Genomic DNA, 15,665 nt, shown 5'->3' on the forward strand with positions numbered 1-15,665 from the left:
ACTTTGTTCTTATGAAATCATGTAGTTGGTCACTATTTATTTTGATGATTTTAGCAACAGAGCACTCTTCAGTCCTGCACTTTCTATTATATATGAAAAATGCCATCTAGTGGTCACTCGGAAAAATGTAACTGTACTGATCAGAATGATCGGAATGATCAAATTTTTCCCCCCTTGCTCTGTTTTCCAAGCAGAACATTTTTGACATGCTTGTTTAATAAATATTCACTACTTCCTAGCCAGAAATATACTTTAGAGCACAGGGCTTCACTGGATAAAAGTTAATCCACAGGCTTTGGTGAGAGATCACTGACCGTTCCTCGCTCTCACAGCGAGTTGCTACGCAACACAAACTTGAAGCCAGTTTTCCAGAAGCCTGATTCAAACCATATGTGATATCCTTGAATGAGACTTGCCTGTGGAACTTGTACCAAAAAAAGCCTGAAGTCCCTCCCAGAAGCCCTTACAAGTGACTTCGGGAGACAGAAATAAGAGAGTTCCCAAGGTGCTGGCCCTGTGAATAGGGAAGCACTTGGCATCATTTTAGGTAAACTCCCCAAATTGCCTCAGTCCTAATGAGTTTACTGCTCCTACCTAGAAGATGTCTTGACAGTTGCATTTGGTGCATCAAAAGATCCCAGATTTAAAACTAAATTGTAATCCTTCGGTGACCCCGTGCTCCCTGGAACTCTGTGCAAGCTGCTCAGTCTTGGGCTGTATCCTGGGCAGGGCAACACTCCTGACTCGATTGACGTCATGGGAAATGAGAGCAACTGGCCAGGCCTGTCACTAATATAATGCTAAAGGCACACTTACTCTGTAACTAGGGAACCCCAGCCAGCTGCAAATAGAATCACATAACTCAGTGAGTTTACAACTTGCTCAGACATTTGGCTTCCAATCTAGAGATTGGAAGGCAAATAGGCAAGTAGAATTCAGATTGAGAGCGGGTTGGGTGTAATCCTGGGCCACAGACCAAGTCACACACACACACCCCTACCTGCTTTTGCTCTGACTAGAGATGTCCAGAATGGACTTGCACTGTCCAGGATGGGAATGAACCCAAAGAATGGCCCAGATGTAATATACTGTTTAATGAGGGGTTGTGAGGAGCTGGTCATGGTAGGGGACCCTGCCTCCAGTTTCTGTTTGGGACCCTTGAGAGAAAGATTATTAGTTACTAAATGTTGTACCCACCTTAGTCAAATAATCAGGTGAGTCCTTTAAGAAAGTGCCAGGACAAAATTATTCTGAAGGGGTTTCCTAGATCAAGTGGGAACCTAGCAATGGTCCACTTCCTTGGGAACAACCACTCTGAGGAATTCCTCAGACAGACTGCCATTGACACTGCTGGATTTTGATGAAGATGGATCAAGGGCAGGAATGAGCCACTGTAACTCTAGCTTCTGGTGTGAGATTGTAGCTAGGTCACCTTCTCCCCAACTTCCTCTAAGATCTCTAGTCAGAGTCCTGTTGGGAAAAATAGCGTCTTTTCTTAAAGACTCATGTCAACCAGAAATTAGTGGAGTTAAACCTAATTTTGAATAAATCTCTCTTAGCCTTATGATAAAAGTCATTTATAAAAAGGTAATGGCTTACCTATACTTGATGGAATATTATCAACCTGAAAAAGGAACGAAGTTCTGACACATTGCACTAACTGAAATGAGCCAGACATAAAAAGACTGTATGATTTTGATTGTGTGAGACACTTAGAGTAGTCAGATTCTACAGGAAGTAGAATGGTTGTTGTCAGGGACTGGGAAGAGAGGGCAGGGGGGAATCATTGTTTAATGGGTTTAGCGTTTCAGTTTTGCAGGATGAAAAGAGTTCTGGAGATGAGCAGTGGTGATGGTTCAGTTCAGTTCAGTTCAGTTCAGTTGCTCAGTCGTGTCCGACTCTTTGCGACCCCATGAATTGCCAGGCCATGAAATGCCAAGCATGCCAGGCCTCCCTGTCCATCACCAACTCCCGGAGTTTACTCAAACTCATGTCCATCGAGTCAGTAACGCCATCCAGCCATCTCATCCTCTGTCGTCCCCTTCTCCTCCTGCCCCCAACCCTCCCAGCATCAGGGCCTTCTGATGGTGATGGTAGTGTTGACTAAAAAATGAGCCGCAGCCTGAAAGTAGAGAGTTACTTTATTTGGTGGGAACGTTAAGGATCCGAGCCCAGGAGACAGCATCTCAGTAGCTCTGTGAAATCTGCTCAGAGGAGGCAGGAGAGGGAGTCAGGCTATAGACAAGTTTGCAACAAAGTGGGCAGGCAGCCTGAACATCAAAGATTATTGGTAAGTAGTAAGGAAAACCAGATTTCAAGCTAAGGAATTTAGTGTTTTCTGTGTATGGAAAGATGCAAACCTCTGGGCTCTCTGAATTCATTCTTTTCATAGGCACCTCAGCTGCCAGGGGCCAAATCTGTTTCCAGATGCTTTCCATCCTTAATTCCTTTTTTACCGCAAGGGGTGAAGGGTGTGGTGGATGGCTGCTTCTAACATCCCATCTCTTCACCCCACCAGCAGTTGCCATGGTTGGGGGCGGTGGCATCTGCTGGATGACAGTTTTGGGAGCCCTCATTCACATTAGGAGGCCTGAAATCGCTGACGACTGTGACATATCTTGCCCACTGATACAGCAGGAAATTTTTCATTTCACACTAGCACAACAGTGTCAATGTGCTCGATGCCACTTAAAAATGCCACTTTAACTGTACAGTTAAAAATAGTTAAAACTTAAAAATAGTTGAGATGATGTAAATCCATGGCTAATTCATGTCAATGTATGACAAAAACCACTACAATATTGTAATTAGCCTCCAAACTAATAAAAATAAATGAAAAAAAAATAGTTGAGATGGTAAATTTGATGGAACACATATTTTAGCATAATTTTTCAAAAGAAAAGTAATGCATATATCTGTGTCAGTGTCTGTGTAAATAAGTGAAACATTACTAGTCACTTTAAAAAGATAGTCTTACAACAGAGATTTTTAATGTGAACAGATTGTCTGGAATAGTTCAACACTTTATTCCCCTTTTAAAAAGACAGAAGCTGTGTGGGGTAGAAAACAAGGCATGCACCATGGCAGGTCTGTAGGTAGCACGCGTGTTCTCATGCTCCCCCTTTAAACGGTGACTGGCACTTTCAAGCCATCTCATTATGCTGAGTGCTTGGTTGTGTTGAACAGCATAACATTTAAGAATAAAAAGGAAATACATAGTCTTGATGCATGTGTGTATGCTGAATCACTTAATTCATGTTCACCTCTTTGCGACCTCATGGACTGTAGCCCGCCAGGCTCCTCTGTCCATGGGATTCTCCAGGCAAGAACACTAGAGTAGATTGCCAAGCCCTCCTCCAAGGGATCTTCCCAACCCAGGGATAGAACCAGTGTCTCATGTCTCCTGCATTGGCAGGTGGGTTCTTTACCGCTAGTGCATCCATTTTAAACCCTGTGGACCCTTTTTTCCCCCCTTCTTTTATCACCTCCACCATCCAATCTGCTGACATCATAAAAGGCAGAAGTTGCAGATACCGAGTCCCAAAGAGGCAACATTCCCTTTCAACTGGATTGCCTTTCATTGAAGTGGTATATCTCACTTGCTTACATGGGGAGCACCAAACTTCATTTTGAAATGGCAATTTTTCATTTGTTTTCTGGTGACATAAATAAATTATTCACAATTCAGAGTGAAGAAGCCTTTTAGTTATTATTATTGGTAGAATATCATCCAAATGCATGCATCAGCTAGGTTATTTGCAATTAAATATTAAAGTAAACCATATATCACTCTCTTTCTCCAGGTCAATAAAGTTCTTCGGAATCATAACATCAAGCCACACTGGATGTTTGCCTTGGACAGTATCATCCGAAAGGCGGTACAGACGGCTATTACTATTCTGGTTCCAGGTCAGAAATACTTAACCACTTTGCAGATATTTAGAGTTTGGTATTTTCAGTTACTGTTCATCTATCATTTATGATGTCTCCTCACTGCTTTTAAGACAACTTAGCCTTTTTTTTTCATCTTTCAAAACCACCAAATAATATTTATCTAGTGCGTGTACTCTGAGCAAAATGTTTACTATGAGTGAGGAAGACTTGTTTCCTTGCCTTTAAAGAGCATCATTGGATATAAAGACAAAGAGAAAATGATACAGGAGCTCCAAATACATATACTTTTCAATATTTAGATATCTGTACCCACAAAACACCCTCCATGTCATCCTTTACCAGTGGTTCTCATTATCTGCCAGTGCATCGAGTGATGTCAGGAGCTTTTTAAAATTACAGCTTTGAGAGCTCCATCCCAGACTGAGTGAGAATCTGCTGAGGATAAAGCTCAGGAATCTGATTTTCCAGGTCATTTTTATACACAGCCAGGTTTGGAAATCATGGGTCTAAATAGATTCCAGCTATGTTTGCACTGAGATATTATACCAAAGGGTATCTCAATGAATGCAACCAGGTTATGGGAGTAAGCATCTATGCTAAGTCGCTTCAGTCGTGTCTGACTCTGTATAACCCCATGGGCTATGGGGTCCTCTGTCCATGGGATTCTCCAGGCAACAATACTGGAGTGGGTTACCATGCCTTCGTCCAGGGGATTGTCTCAACCCAGGGATTGAACCCACATCTCTTACCTCTCCTGTATTGGCAAGGTGAGTTCTTTACCACTAGCACCACCTGGGAAGCCTGTTACGGAGAAAGGGAGAGATGCACTCATGTTCTAAGACAAGCTTCCTAAGTGTTTTGATAGTGTACCCGTAATAGAAAATTTAAGCGGAGCTATTCCAGCTTGCATTGTGTATGTGTGTGTGTATAGATAGAGAAATAGATTGATTTAGGTATATGAATTAGAAACGTGTTCTAAAATAAAAGAAACATGTTCTGTTGTACTAATTTATACATGTATTATAAAATATTCTAAAACAGAAATCTAAAAAGATAAGGTAAATATAAATATGAAACATTTCAGATTTTATGTTATTTATAAATGGTACCACAAACTTTCAAGTTATCATAAACCCTTCTGAGTTGTGGAGTTCCTTCTCTTCTTTCAGAATGCCTTGTCTGGTTTCAGAGTGAGGGATTAACATTTCTTTCTTATAAAAGGAGGAAATAGAAGAAGTTCTAACATCCCTGAATGGGTCATTCCTCTATGTGGTGCATACCTCACCGCCCCCACTGTCCCCCCACCCTCATCCCTCCAGCCACCTCCCCTTGTGTTCTTGTTTTGGTTTTTTTTTCCCCTTGTGTTCTTGTAAGTTTGCCTTCTTCAGGTCTCAGTTTACGAGATGCCCTCTCAGAGAGTCCTGACCAACCCCCAAAGTCTACAGTAGACCCCCTATCTCTCCTTGGAAATGGTTTTCCCATTGGTGACATTTGCCCAGTCAGAATCTACTTTAATTTTCTTGTCTAATGGCTGTTTCCCTTACCCTTACTTATGTCTTTTATTCTGTGTCAAACACATTGTCCAGCATGTTGCCTGGAAATTAACAGACTTCCAATAAATATTGGTTGAAGCAATCAGTAGGTGAGTTTTACCTGGTTATAACAAATTAGGGTGAAAACTTTTGCATCACTTAGAAGAAACCCTAGTGAGGCTTTGAAACAAACGGCTGGCAGTTGGATATGAACCTGAAGAATGTAAAGCTGATGGAGACCTAGTGTGATGCTCTGAGGAAGTCAGCACACACTAATGTTTAGATGGTTAATCAGGGAGATGAGCTTCGGTGTGGGAAGTGTACCAAAGAGGGGTTATAAACCCAAAAGACATAAGGGGTGGACGGGATAAGTGTGTGTCACTGAGTAGTGTCGATGTAGGCCATGAGTTACACTGTGTGCTATGCATGCAAAGTCACTTCAGTTGTGTCTAACTCTTTGTGACTCTATGGACTAACCTGTCAGGCTCCTCTGTCCATGGAATTCTCCAGGCAAGAATACTGGAGTGGATTGCCATGCTCTTCTCCAAGGGATCTTCCTGACTCCGGGATCGAACCTGCATCTCCTGCCACTCCTGCGTTACAGGCAGCTTCTTTACCGCTTAGCCACTGGGGAAGCCCCAAGCTACACCCAGTAGTAACCTAAATTGAGAATGTCTAAATGAGAAGAAGAGAAAGGGATTATACTTTGAAATAATTTAAATAACATATAAATAATCTGTTAATCTAATTTGTAATAACTTCTTTTAAAATGGATTACCTAAATGCAATGGATTGTACCCTGGAATAGAAAAAAGAACATCAGGAAATCGAGCATAATCTGAAAGTACCCCAGTTTCCTTAATACAGCTGATACCATACCAATGTTAACTCCTTAGTTTTGACCGAGGTACCATGGTTACATAAGATGTACTAGGTGAACTGGGTGGAAGGTATATGGAGTTCTCTGCATTATCTTTATAGTATTTCTGTAAATCTAAAATTCTTCCAAAATATAAAGTTTATAAAGCACCCTGATTATCATGCTGTAGATGAAACACTTTAATCTTAGAGGGAGAGACAGGGACAACGCAGGGAGGCGTGGCTCCTCACATGAGTGTCCCCGTGATGGGCATTGCTCTAACCCAGCTCGTGTGCAGAGGAAGGCACACTCTATGAAAACAGTTTGCTAAGCAAATTTTTCTGTCCTTCCACTGTGAAATTGGTTTCTTTGAGGCCACTAGGGGTCTCTGATGACAACTGAAACGACTCTGAAAGCATTTTAAAAAGTGAGCAAAAAAAAAAAAAGACTTCCCTTGCAGTCCAGTGGTTAGAATTCCACACTTCTACTGCAGGGGGCACGGGTCCAATACCTGGTCAGGAAACTAAGATCCTACAAGCTGCATGGCACGGCCAAGGATAATAGTAATAAGTAGAAATTTCAGAGAATTACATTAGGAAAGTATTTTTTAATATTCCTCTCAGGATGCAGGAAGACAATATACACTGTACATTAATATGTATATGTTGAAATATATGAACAGGGGCAACCAATTTCAAGCATTTGACAATTCCATTGATTTCCAAATGTCCCTAAAGATTTTGTTATACAATTAAGATTCAAAGAAACTACACTTAAAATGCCTGTCTTTTTAGTCTCTTGATAAAAATTCCCTTTAGATGACAAAATACTGCAATTAACCTACCAAATTTTAAGACTTGCTAAAGAAACCAACAAATTTAAAAGTATACCATCATCAGTACACACATTTCCTAGATGTGTTTGCTGAGAGGACCCAGATGCTGGCTTTTAAACATTCTCTAATAAAAGGAATCAGAGGTCCTTGCAGAAATGGTTGATTTCCAGGCCTGCCTGGGGCAGAGGAAATACAAGATGAACCTGTAACTTACTGTGATGGCAAAAAGTAAGGAAGTGCCCCAAAAGGATGGAAGCTGATACAAAGGACCCTGGAGACAGCTTGAAGGACTTTCCAGAAGTCTAAACCAGAACAAATTAAACAAAAAATCAATAAAAATAATATTGGATTATATGCATAGAGTAAACTAAATAGCCATGAGTCCATACTGATATAAGTAATTGAATAAATATGTATATGGAGGAAAAAGGCCATTTATTTGTCTTAGTAGAATTCCAATTAATACATGTAGAAGGGATGAGGGAAATAGAAAATCACTGTTAGGCAAACACCACAGTAATAATTATTACAGCAAGAACTATCAATAGCTGCTGAGGTAAGCAGGAAAAATAATGCTGAGAAACGAGGTATTCGAATGGTCTCAGGGACTCTCCTGACAAGATATCTACTAACTACAAAGAGAAAATAGTGACGCTTCCTTTACCAAAAGTTCAAGGTAAGCATCACTCACATAAGACACAGCAACATCGGGTACCTCCTGATATGATGCTCTGAGAAGGACACAGCATCGCCTTTGTGGTATAGGAGCCAAAAAGGCAAGAGCCTCAACCCAATCTTGACAGGACATAAATGAACCAAAAATGAGGGACACAGTACATCATAGCTGACCAGGACTCCTCAAAAGTACGGAGGTCTTGGGGGATAGAGAAATACTAGGTTACTGTCACAGATTGGCAAAGACTGAGAGACACATGACGAATAATGCTGTGTGGGATCCCAGATCAGAAAAAGGACATCCTTGGGAAAATGGTGAAAACAAGTAAGGTCTATAGATTAGGTTGATAGCATTGTATCCATGTGAATTTGCTGGCTTTGGTAATAGTGCCAAAGCAGTGTAAGCTGTTACAAATATTTAGGGCAAGCTGATACTGGGTGTACAAGGAGCTCTCTGTACTGTTTTTTGCAACTTTTCTGTTATTCTAAAGTTATTTCAAAATGACAAGGAAAAAATAAGAAAATGTTCCATCTTCTTTCTTCCGAAAAGGAATGCACAGAACAGAGAGTACTGTGTAAACCCCATATGAGTTTCTTTTTTTTCCCCTCAGACTCTTTTCCTGCTTATCTTCAAGGATCAGCCTGTGAATTATTGGTAACACTGAGTATCTTTCATTACTCTTCAAGTACAGGCTGGTGGTGGGTGACCAGATGGCAAAATTCTGTGCATGAGACCGTGTTGGCCAGCGAAGGCAGAGAGGATGTGCAGTGCAGGCGCACTTCTGATGGGAACTCCAGTCGTTTAAGCTGCTAGAGGCCTTGGTGTTACTCCCAGTTGTTACGCTGAATCAGTCCTCTGCCCCATGTCCACATCAATATAAAATGACCAGCACCCCAAACTACATGCAGTGTTTAGTGCAGGGATCATACACCACTCTGACAAGTATTGTGATCCTACCATGTGTTAAACAAGCTTGGTCTGGTTATTTTCCTCTGATGAGGCTGCCAGCTGGGGTGGAGTGGGGGTGAGGGGAGGTGGGGATAGCATGGCTGTTTGACCTTGCCTTGTGTTTTGGAAACATGCACTCCCTTGAGTTTCCCACACATGGGCTTAAATGCTGTCCCCTGAGTCCCTGCCTTTCCTGTGACACTTGTCTCTGTCCGGACAGTTCCCTCTGCCTTCCGTTCTCCTCGGAGGGCTCATTTGTCCTTCCTTCTCCTAAGCTTCCCAGGCGGCTCAGAGAGTGAAGAATCCACCTGCAGTGCAGGAGACCCAGGTTCCATCTCTGGGTTGGGAAGATCCCTTGGAGAAGGGAACAGCTACCTACTCTAGTGTTCGTGCCTGGAGAACTCCATGGACAGAGAAGCCTGGCAGGCTACAGCCCTTCGGGTTGCAAAGGGCTGGACATGACTGAGCAACTAACATTTCACTTCTATCAAGTACCTCTTCCCCTTTCTCCACCCCAGGGCTTTCCCCTCCTCCAGAACCTGCCTGGGCCCTTCCATCTCCTTGAATCCATCAATGAGTAAACCCCACACTAGGTTTAGTCATTGCAAATATACTTTACTTACCCCTTAGCACTCTTATTGTATGTACCTGTGAATTATATATGTAGCTAGGTATATAACTGAAAGCATCTAAGATATTCAAGCTGAATTCATTTGTACTTGTAATTCCACGTTATCTTCGAATATGCTTTTATGACCCTTGTGTATATTTGCCCTAGTTCTCCTTCAGGTTGCTTCTTTTGGAGGATCAAGACCAGATGCTCTCTCTTATTTGCATGTTTTACAATATCTAATTTGATGATGTGTCCTTAGGGAGCCATCATGAAAGATCAAAATAACAAAGTATTGCATTCACTTACAGTTTTCTACTTTCCTTGAATTATTGAGAAAAAATTTAGTCATTGGCACATAAGTAAAATGATGATATATGATCATTTAAAGGGTACAGAGTTAGAGGAATGTAAGGGAACATTTAAATGCAATAATGTAATAATAAGTATTAGAAATTTTCCCTCTCCTAAAGTGAGATTATATTCAACAAGATAATAAACCTTTAAAATTAGTTTTAAAATTTCAGTTTAGAGACCATAAGAAAAAAATTTAGAAAATTTAAAAAGGCCTATTCTTGCTTTAATTTAATATAGATAGAATTCTTATATTTTTTTAAAAAATTATTTATTTGGCAATGCCAGGTCTTAGTTGCACAGCACATGGGATCTAGTTCCCCAACCAGGTATTAAATCCAGGCGCCATGCATTGGGAGTGCTGTCTTAGCCACTGGATCACCAGGGAAGTCCTCTTATTTTTAAAGATTTGTTTTCACTATTTTGTTCCCTTTTAAATAATTGTAGTAAGATAACTTCCATTCTGCCAACACTTTTTATGAAGTTAATATGGCTCAGCCCCTGTAGCAGATTTACGTAACTTAAAAACACCTGATTTTGAGTTATACCTACAACTAACACACAGAATGAAGACAAAAGGGCTTCCCTGGTTGCTCAGACAGTAAAGAGTCTGCCTGCAATGCGGGAAACCCGGGTTCTAGATCCCCTGGAGAAGGAAATGGCAACCCACTCCAGTGTTCTTACCTGGGAAATCCCATGGATGGAAGAGCCTGGCAGGCTATGGTCTATTGTCACAAAGGGTCAAGACACAACTGAGCAACTAAACAGAGAATACTATAGATGAACTAGGAAATATAATTTTGGAAGGAGAAGGCAGTAATGCAGACAGCAGAATAGAGGTGGAGTTTGGCTGACTTTAAGAGATAAAGGATAAGGATGTGGAGAGATTAGAACCTTTGTGCACTATTGGTGAGACTATAAAATGGTGCAGCCACTATGGAAAACAATATGTGGCTCCTCAAAAAAATAAAAATTACCATATGTTCTTCTGGGCATATATTCAAAAGAATTGAAAGCAGGATCTCAAATGGATAACTGCACACCCAAGTTCACAGCAGCGTTATTCACAGTAGCAAAGAAGTAGAAGCAACACAAGTGTCCATTGGCCGATGAATGGATAAACAAAGTGTGGTATACGCAAACAATGGAGTACCATACAGCCTTCAAAAGGAAGGAAATTCTGACACATGCAACAGCACGCTTGAAATTTAAGGACATTATACCACACACAGGTCAATAAGGCAAAGACAAAACAGTTCCCTGGAGGATTTGGCAATGAATTGGCCCTTTGGCTGCATTGCTGTAGCAGCAATGTTAGAGTAGTGGGCGGGGTCTTCCATCACTCCTTCTGGCGCCCTCCCCCAACACAGGGGCTCTTAAACTGTGGTTCATGGACTCTCCGAATTGGCTTCCAGGGAGTCAGTGAGCCCGGAAACAGGGAAAATGCTGTCTGAATGTGCTTCTCTTCTGGGGAGAATCCACATGGCTCTCATCAGATTCTCGGTGGGTTCTGTGATCTAATGAAAGCTCCACATGCCCACAATGAGATATCACCCCAGACTTGTGGGAATGGCTATCATTAAAAAGAATACAAATAACAAATGTTGGCAAGGATGTGGAGGAAAAAGAACCCTCCTACACTGCTAGTGGGAATGTAAACTGTTGCAACTACTGCAGAAAACAGGATAGAGGTGGCTCAAAAAACTAAAAATATCATATGACCCAGTCGCTTCACTCCTGGGTATGTATTGGAAAGAAACAAAAGCACTAATTTGAAAAAATACATTTTTTCCAATGTTCAGAGTGGCATTATTTACAGTTGCCAAGTTATGGAAACCACCTAAGTGTCCTTCAACACATAAATGACTAAAGAAGATGTGGGGTGTGTGTGTGTGTGTGTGTGTGTGTGTAAATGTGTGTATGTGATGGAATACTACTCAGCCATAAAAAGGAATAAAATTTTGCTCTTTGCAGCAACATGACATGAATGGACTTGAAGAACATTATGCTGAGGTGAAAAAGTCAGACAAGAGAGAAAAATACTGTATGATATCATTTATATGTGGAATCTAAAAAAGACAATAAACTAGTGAATATAACACTGATAGAGAGAACAAATCTGTGTTTACCGGTGGGAAGAGGGGATGGGAAAGGGGCCATACAGGGTCCAGCGAAAATAAGGGTCATTCTAGGATTATATGAAATCATATGTGTGAAACTTGTGAAAATTGTAAAGAATTATAGAATTTAAAGAATGTTTCTTTGAAAATAAAAGTTTCATGTATCAGAGCATATGGAGCCAAGATCCAATATTTCTGTTACCCTGATTTTATTTAAATTATGAATGTAATTTGAGAACTTAATCACAATGTATAATAGTTTTTCCCATCAGAAGGTATCATCCCAATTCTGAAGTGACCCGCAGATGAACTCCTGGCCGGCAGTCTGTTTAACCTGGAGACTTGTAACTTTTGCACTTTAAATCTTAGTGGTGAGTCAGTAGGTTAGGGTAGGACACACACTAAAAATTAACCTTATAGTCAAAAAGTCAAAAGCAGATAGGCCTACTAGAGTGAATATAAGAATGTGTGTGTATTTTCAGTACTTGCCCCTCCCACCCCCAGACATTTTGAATATTACAAGCAAAAAGCATTCTGTCTTCTTACTTTTGTTTATACAATCTCTCTATATCTCACTTTCCTCATTTCTGAGTGAGTTAATAGTTGACAGAATCAAAACTATGAATTTCAATTGTATAAACAAAATTTTATATTCTTAACAGGTTTTTACACAATTGCCTATCTGATTTTAACAGATTTCCCACGTATCTTATGTGCTGTGTGAACATTTCTCTTCTGTTTGAGTTAGATCATTCTGAGTTTACATATCTTATGAATTTTGCAAATTTACTGGAAGAACAAATCTGAAATAATGTGCAGAAATCCATCCTCACTTTTGGAAAAGCAGTTGGGCATACATCTCTTATTGATGGCAGGGGAGATGACATGTCTTAAGAAATTAAGGCAGTCATTCTTATTTCATTAAGATTGTTGTTGATCATATGCTTAACAGAACTGAGGCCACATTTCAGCCTTGCATCTGAGAGTGATACTGCCGATCAAGAAGACTTGGATGCAGAAGGTGACCATGATGAACGGCCTTCAAATCAAACTGTCCGAAGACCTCATGCAGTCCTTGAAGATGCGGTGGCCACCTCAGGGGTGAGCACGCTCAGTTCTACTGTATCCCACGACTCCCAGAGTGCTCACCGATCGCTGAATGTACAACTTGGAAGGATGAAAATAGAAACAAATAGGTAAGGCCTATTCCAATGTGGTCGGGTTTCTTTTTTCTTTCTTTTATACAAGTGCATGTGTTTGGAGTCTGCTTTAAAGATTGGTCCACAGAATATACGTAAAGTAATTCCTTTCCCCATTCATATAACCTTGATTTAATTCTTTATTAAAATGAGAGATTTATTTTAGCCTCTTTAGTCAAATACGTTTTCTGCTGCTCCCAATTCAGTCCTTCAGCATCTCTCCTTTGATCATTGCACTAAGATTTTCAGAATAACTTAGTTGTAACCTCCCAGACTGTTTGGGATGCAGGCTCAGAGCAGCATGTACCGTCCAGTAGATAGCTGAAAGACAAGCAGAGAGTCTGTGATCTTGAGACCCATGACTTGGAATATCAGGTTCTTTCAGGAGAGGAAGAGCTCTGTTCTTAAGGAGAAAAAACTAATGGTTCAAAAGTTTTTCGTTTTAGAACCTTGAAATCATGATCCATTGACCACATTTATTATTTTATTTTTAATATGCTATATCATATCTGGAGTTTAATTTTTCTTTGTGAATTTGATGACACAGAACTCACATGATCAGGTTATTAAGGGAACAGGAAATATGTCCCTGTGCTTCACAAGATGTTGACACAGTTCAAGGTCTGAATCTTTATGATTTATAGCTTCCTGTGCTGCTTACCGTTGACATGTGGGCAACTGACTTTATGACTTTGGGTTGACAGGGAAAACTTTTTTATTATTTATATTTTTGGAGTGAATCAATAAACATTGTTCAAATATTTAGAAACCTTAGTTGAAAATCCAAGTTATTCACCGGGGAGATAAAAATATTTTATTTCTAGTCATAAGTTTGGGTTCTTAATAAGCTTGAATACCAAGCTTGTATGAGTAATACCGACCAACCTCATCCTATATTTAGAAACTTGAATTTTAGTTGCACGATTCAGTAAATCCATACTTAGCTTCTACAGTTTCCCTTTATTCAGAAAAATTTCTGTATGTAAAGTGGCTTTCTTGTTTCTGTATCCTGGATTTTTTTTAAAAAATACTGATTTATTTATTTGGCAACATCAGGTCTCAGTTGCTGCATATGGGATCTTTGTTGGGTCACACGGGATCTCTCGTTGCAATGCACGGCCTCAGTAGTTGTGTGCAGACTCTCTAGCTTAGTAGCCCCACTGCATGTGGGGTCTTAGTTCCCTCACCAGGGATCGAACCCATGTCCCCTGCATTGCAAGCAGATTCTTAACCGCTGGACCAACAGAGAAGTTTGCTTATCCCAGTCTTGTCCTCTGAAACCCACCTCTTTACTTCCCACCTCTGTTACTTAGTGAGAAAGAATTGGAGTCTCTCCTAAGACTTCATTTAAATCTTCATGTCCTTCATTTCCTCCTCTTCTCAAGCAATATGGGCTTCCCTCATAGCTCAGTTGGTAAAGAATCCACCTGCAATGCAGGAGACCCTGGTTCAATCCCTGGGTTGGGAAGATCCGCTGGAGAAGGGATAGGCTACCCACTCCAGTATTCTTGGGCTTCCCTTGTGGCTCAGCTGGCAAAGAATCTGCCTGCAATGTGGGAGAGCTGGGTTCAATCCCTGGGTTGGGAAGATCCCCTGGAGAAGGGAAAGGCTACCCACTCCAGTGTTCTGGCCTGGAGAATTCCACGGACTGCAAAGAGTCGGACATGACTGAGCAGCTTTCAGTTTCACTCAAGCAATAGTCCCATTATGGCTCTCCATCCGTTAGAGCAGCTGTTGACTTTAGTCACTTCTCTTTAGTTTACTCTCTGGCACCCAGTCCTGAATGGAGTTGTGTTTTCATACCCTTCTCTGATTTCTGGAGGAGGGGCATGCACTCAGGACTGTTTAGGTCCCACCACCTCCCCGGCCCTGCCCACGGCTGCCAGACAGTAAAGCTACTTTATTTACCAGTGAGCCAGTACATTTGCTCCTCTGGCTCCTGAAGCTTCTGTGTACTTACCCTGGCTTATGTCAACAGAACATGCCTCTCCCAAGTGCAGCGTCTTCCTCCTCTCCTCAGCCCATCTGCATTACCCTGACTCACCACCCCCACGGTCCCCACCACCTGTCCACCATGCTTGCCCCACCTGTGGGCCCTGGGCGCTGCCCGTCCCCGGCTGCTTTCCTCACATCTCTTTTCTGAGGGTATCGGACAGCTGAGGGCCTGCTCCCCACATGAATGACCATGTCTTTATTACGTTAGGATGCTGTTGCAGTTCTTACAAAGCCCACTGATTTATGTTTTCTATGTATTTACACTCACATGTGTGAAATCTCTGTGGTTACTGGCCTCCTTTTTTTCTTTTTCTAGTAGAATCTCCCACAGCTCCTCCAAGTCCTAGAAAAGTGAGACAAGGTACAACATTCACTTCACCTAGGGATCTAAAGAAAGGGCGGCTGTGTTGGGACAGGTGCCAACGAGGGGCTGGTCATGTCTACAACCGGTCCTTGTAATTTTCAGTTTAATATTACTTGATATACAGATGTACATATATTGCAAAATAAACTTGAGGAAATGTTAATGTGTTTTTAGGAAAGGGTGTAATCCTCAGGTTAGAAATTGTAAGCTTATATTTAGGATAATCACTGATGAATATCTATCCAGCTCTTGATTATTAGATCATCAATAATATTAAAT

General features: G+C 41.1%; 1 protein-coding gene across 2 annotated transcripts in view; it reads left to right on the forward strand.

The window, feature by feature from the left end:
• MAP3K5 (mitogen-activated protein kinase kinase kinase 5) overlaps nucleotides 1-15,665 on the forward strand; it is a 244,561-nt gene that overhangs the window by 220,781 nt on the left and 8,115 nt on the right. For both annotated transcript variants that reach the window (XM_070461452.1, XM_070461451.1), the window contains exons 25-26: nucleotides 3,804-3,909; nucleotides 12,781-13,024. In XM_070461452.1, the coding sequence (XP_070317553.1) occupies nucleotides 3,804-3,909; nucleotides 12,781-13,024 (350 nt within the window). The remainder of the gene's footprint in view (nucleotides 1-3,803; nucleotides 3,910-12,780; nucleotides 13,025-15,665) is intronic.

Source organism: Odocoileus virginianus, chromosome 34 (assembly GCF_023699985.2).
Source record: "Odocoileus virginianus isolate 20LAN1187 ecotype Illinois chromosome 34, Ovbor_1.2, whole genome shotgun sequence".
Taxonomy (NCBI): Eukaryota; Metazoa; Chordata; class Mammalia; order Artiodactyla; family Cervidae; genus Odocoileus; species Odocoileus virginianus.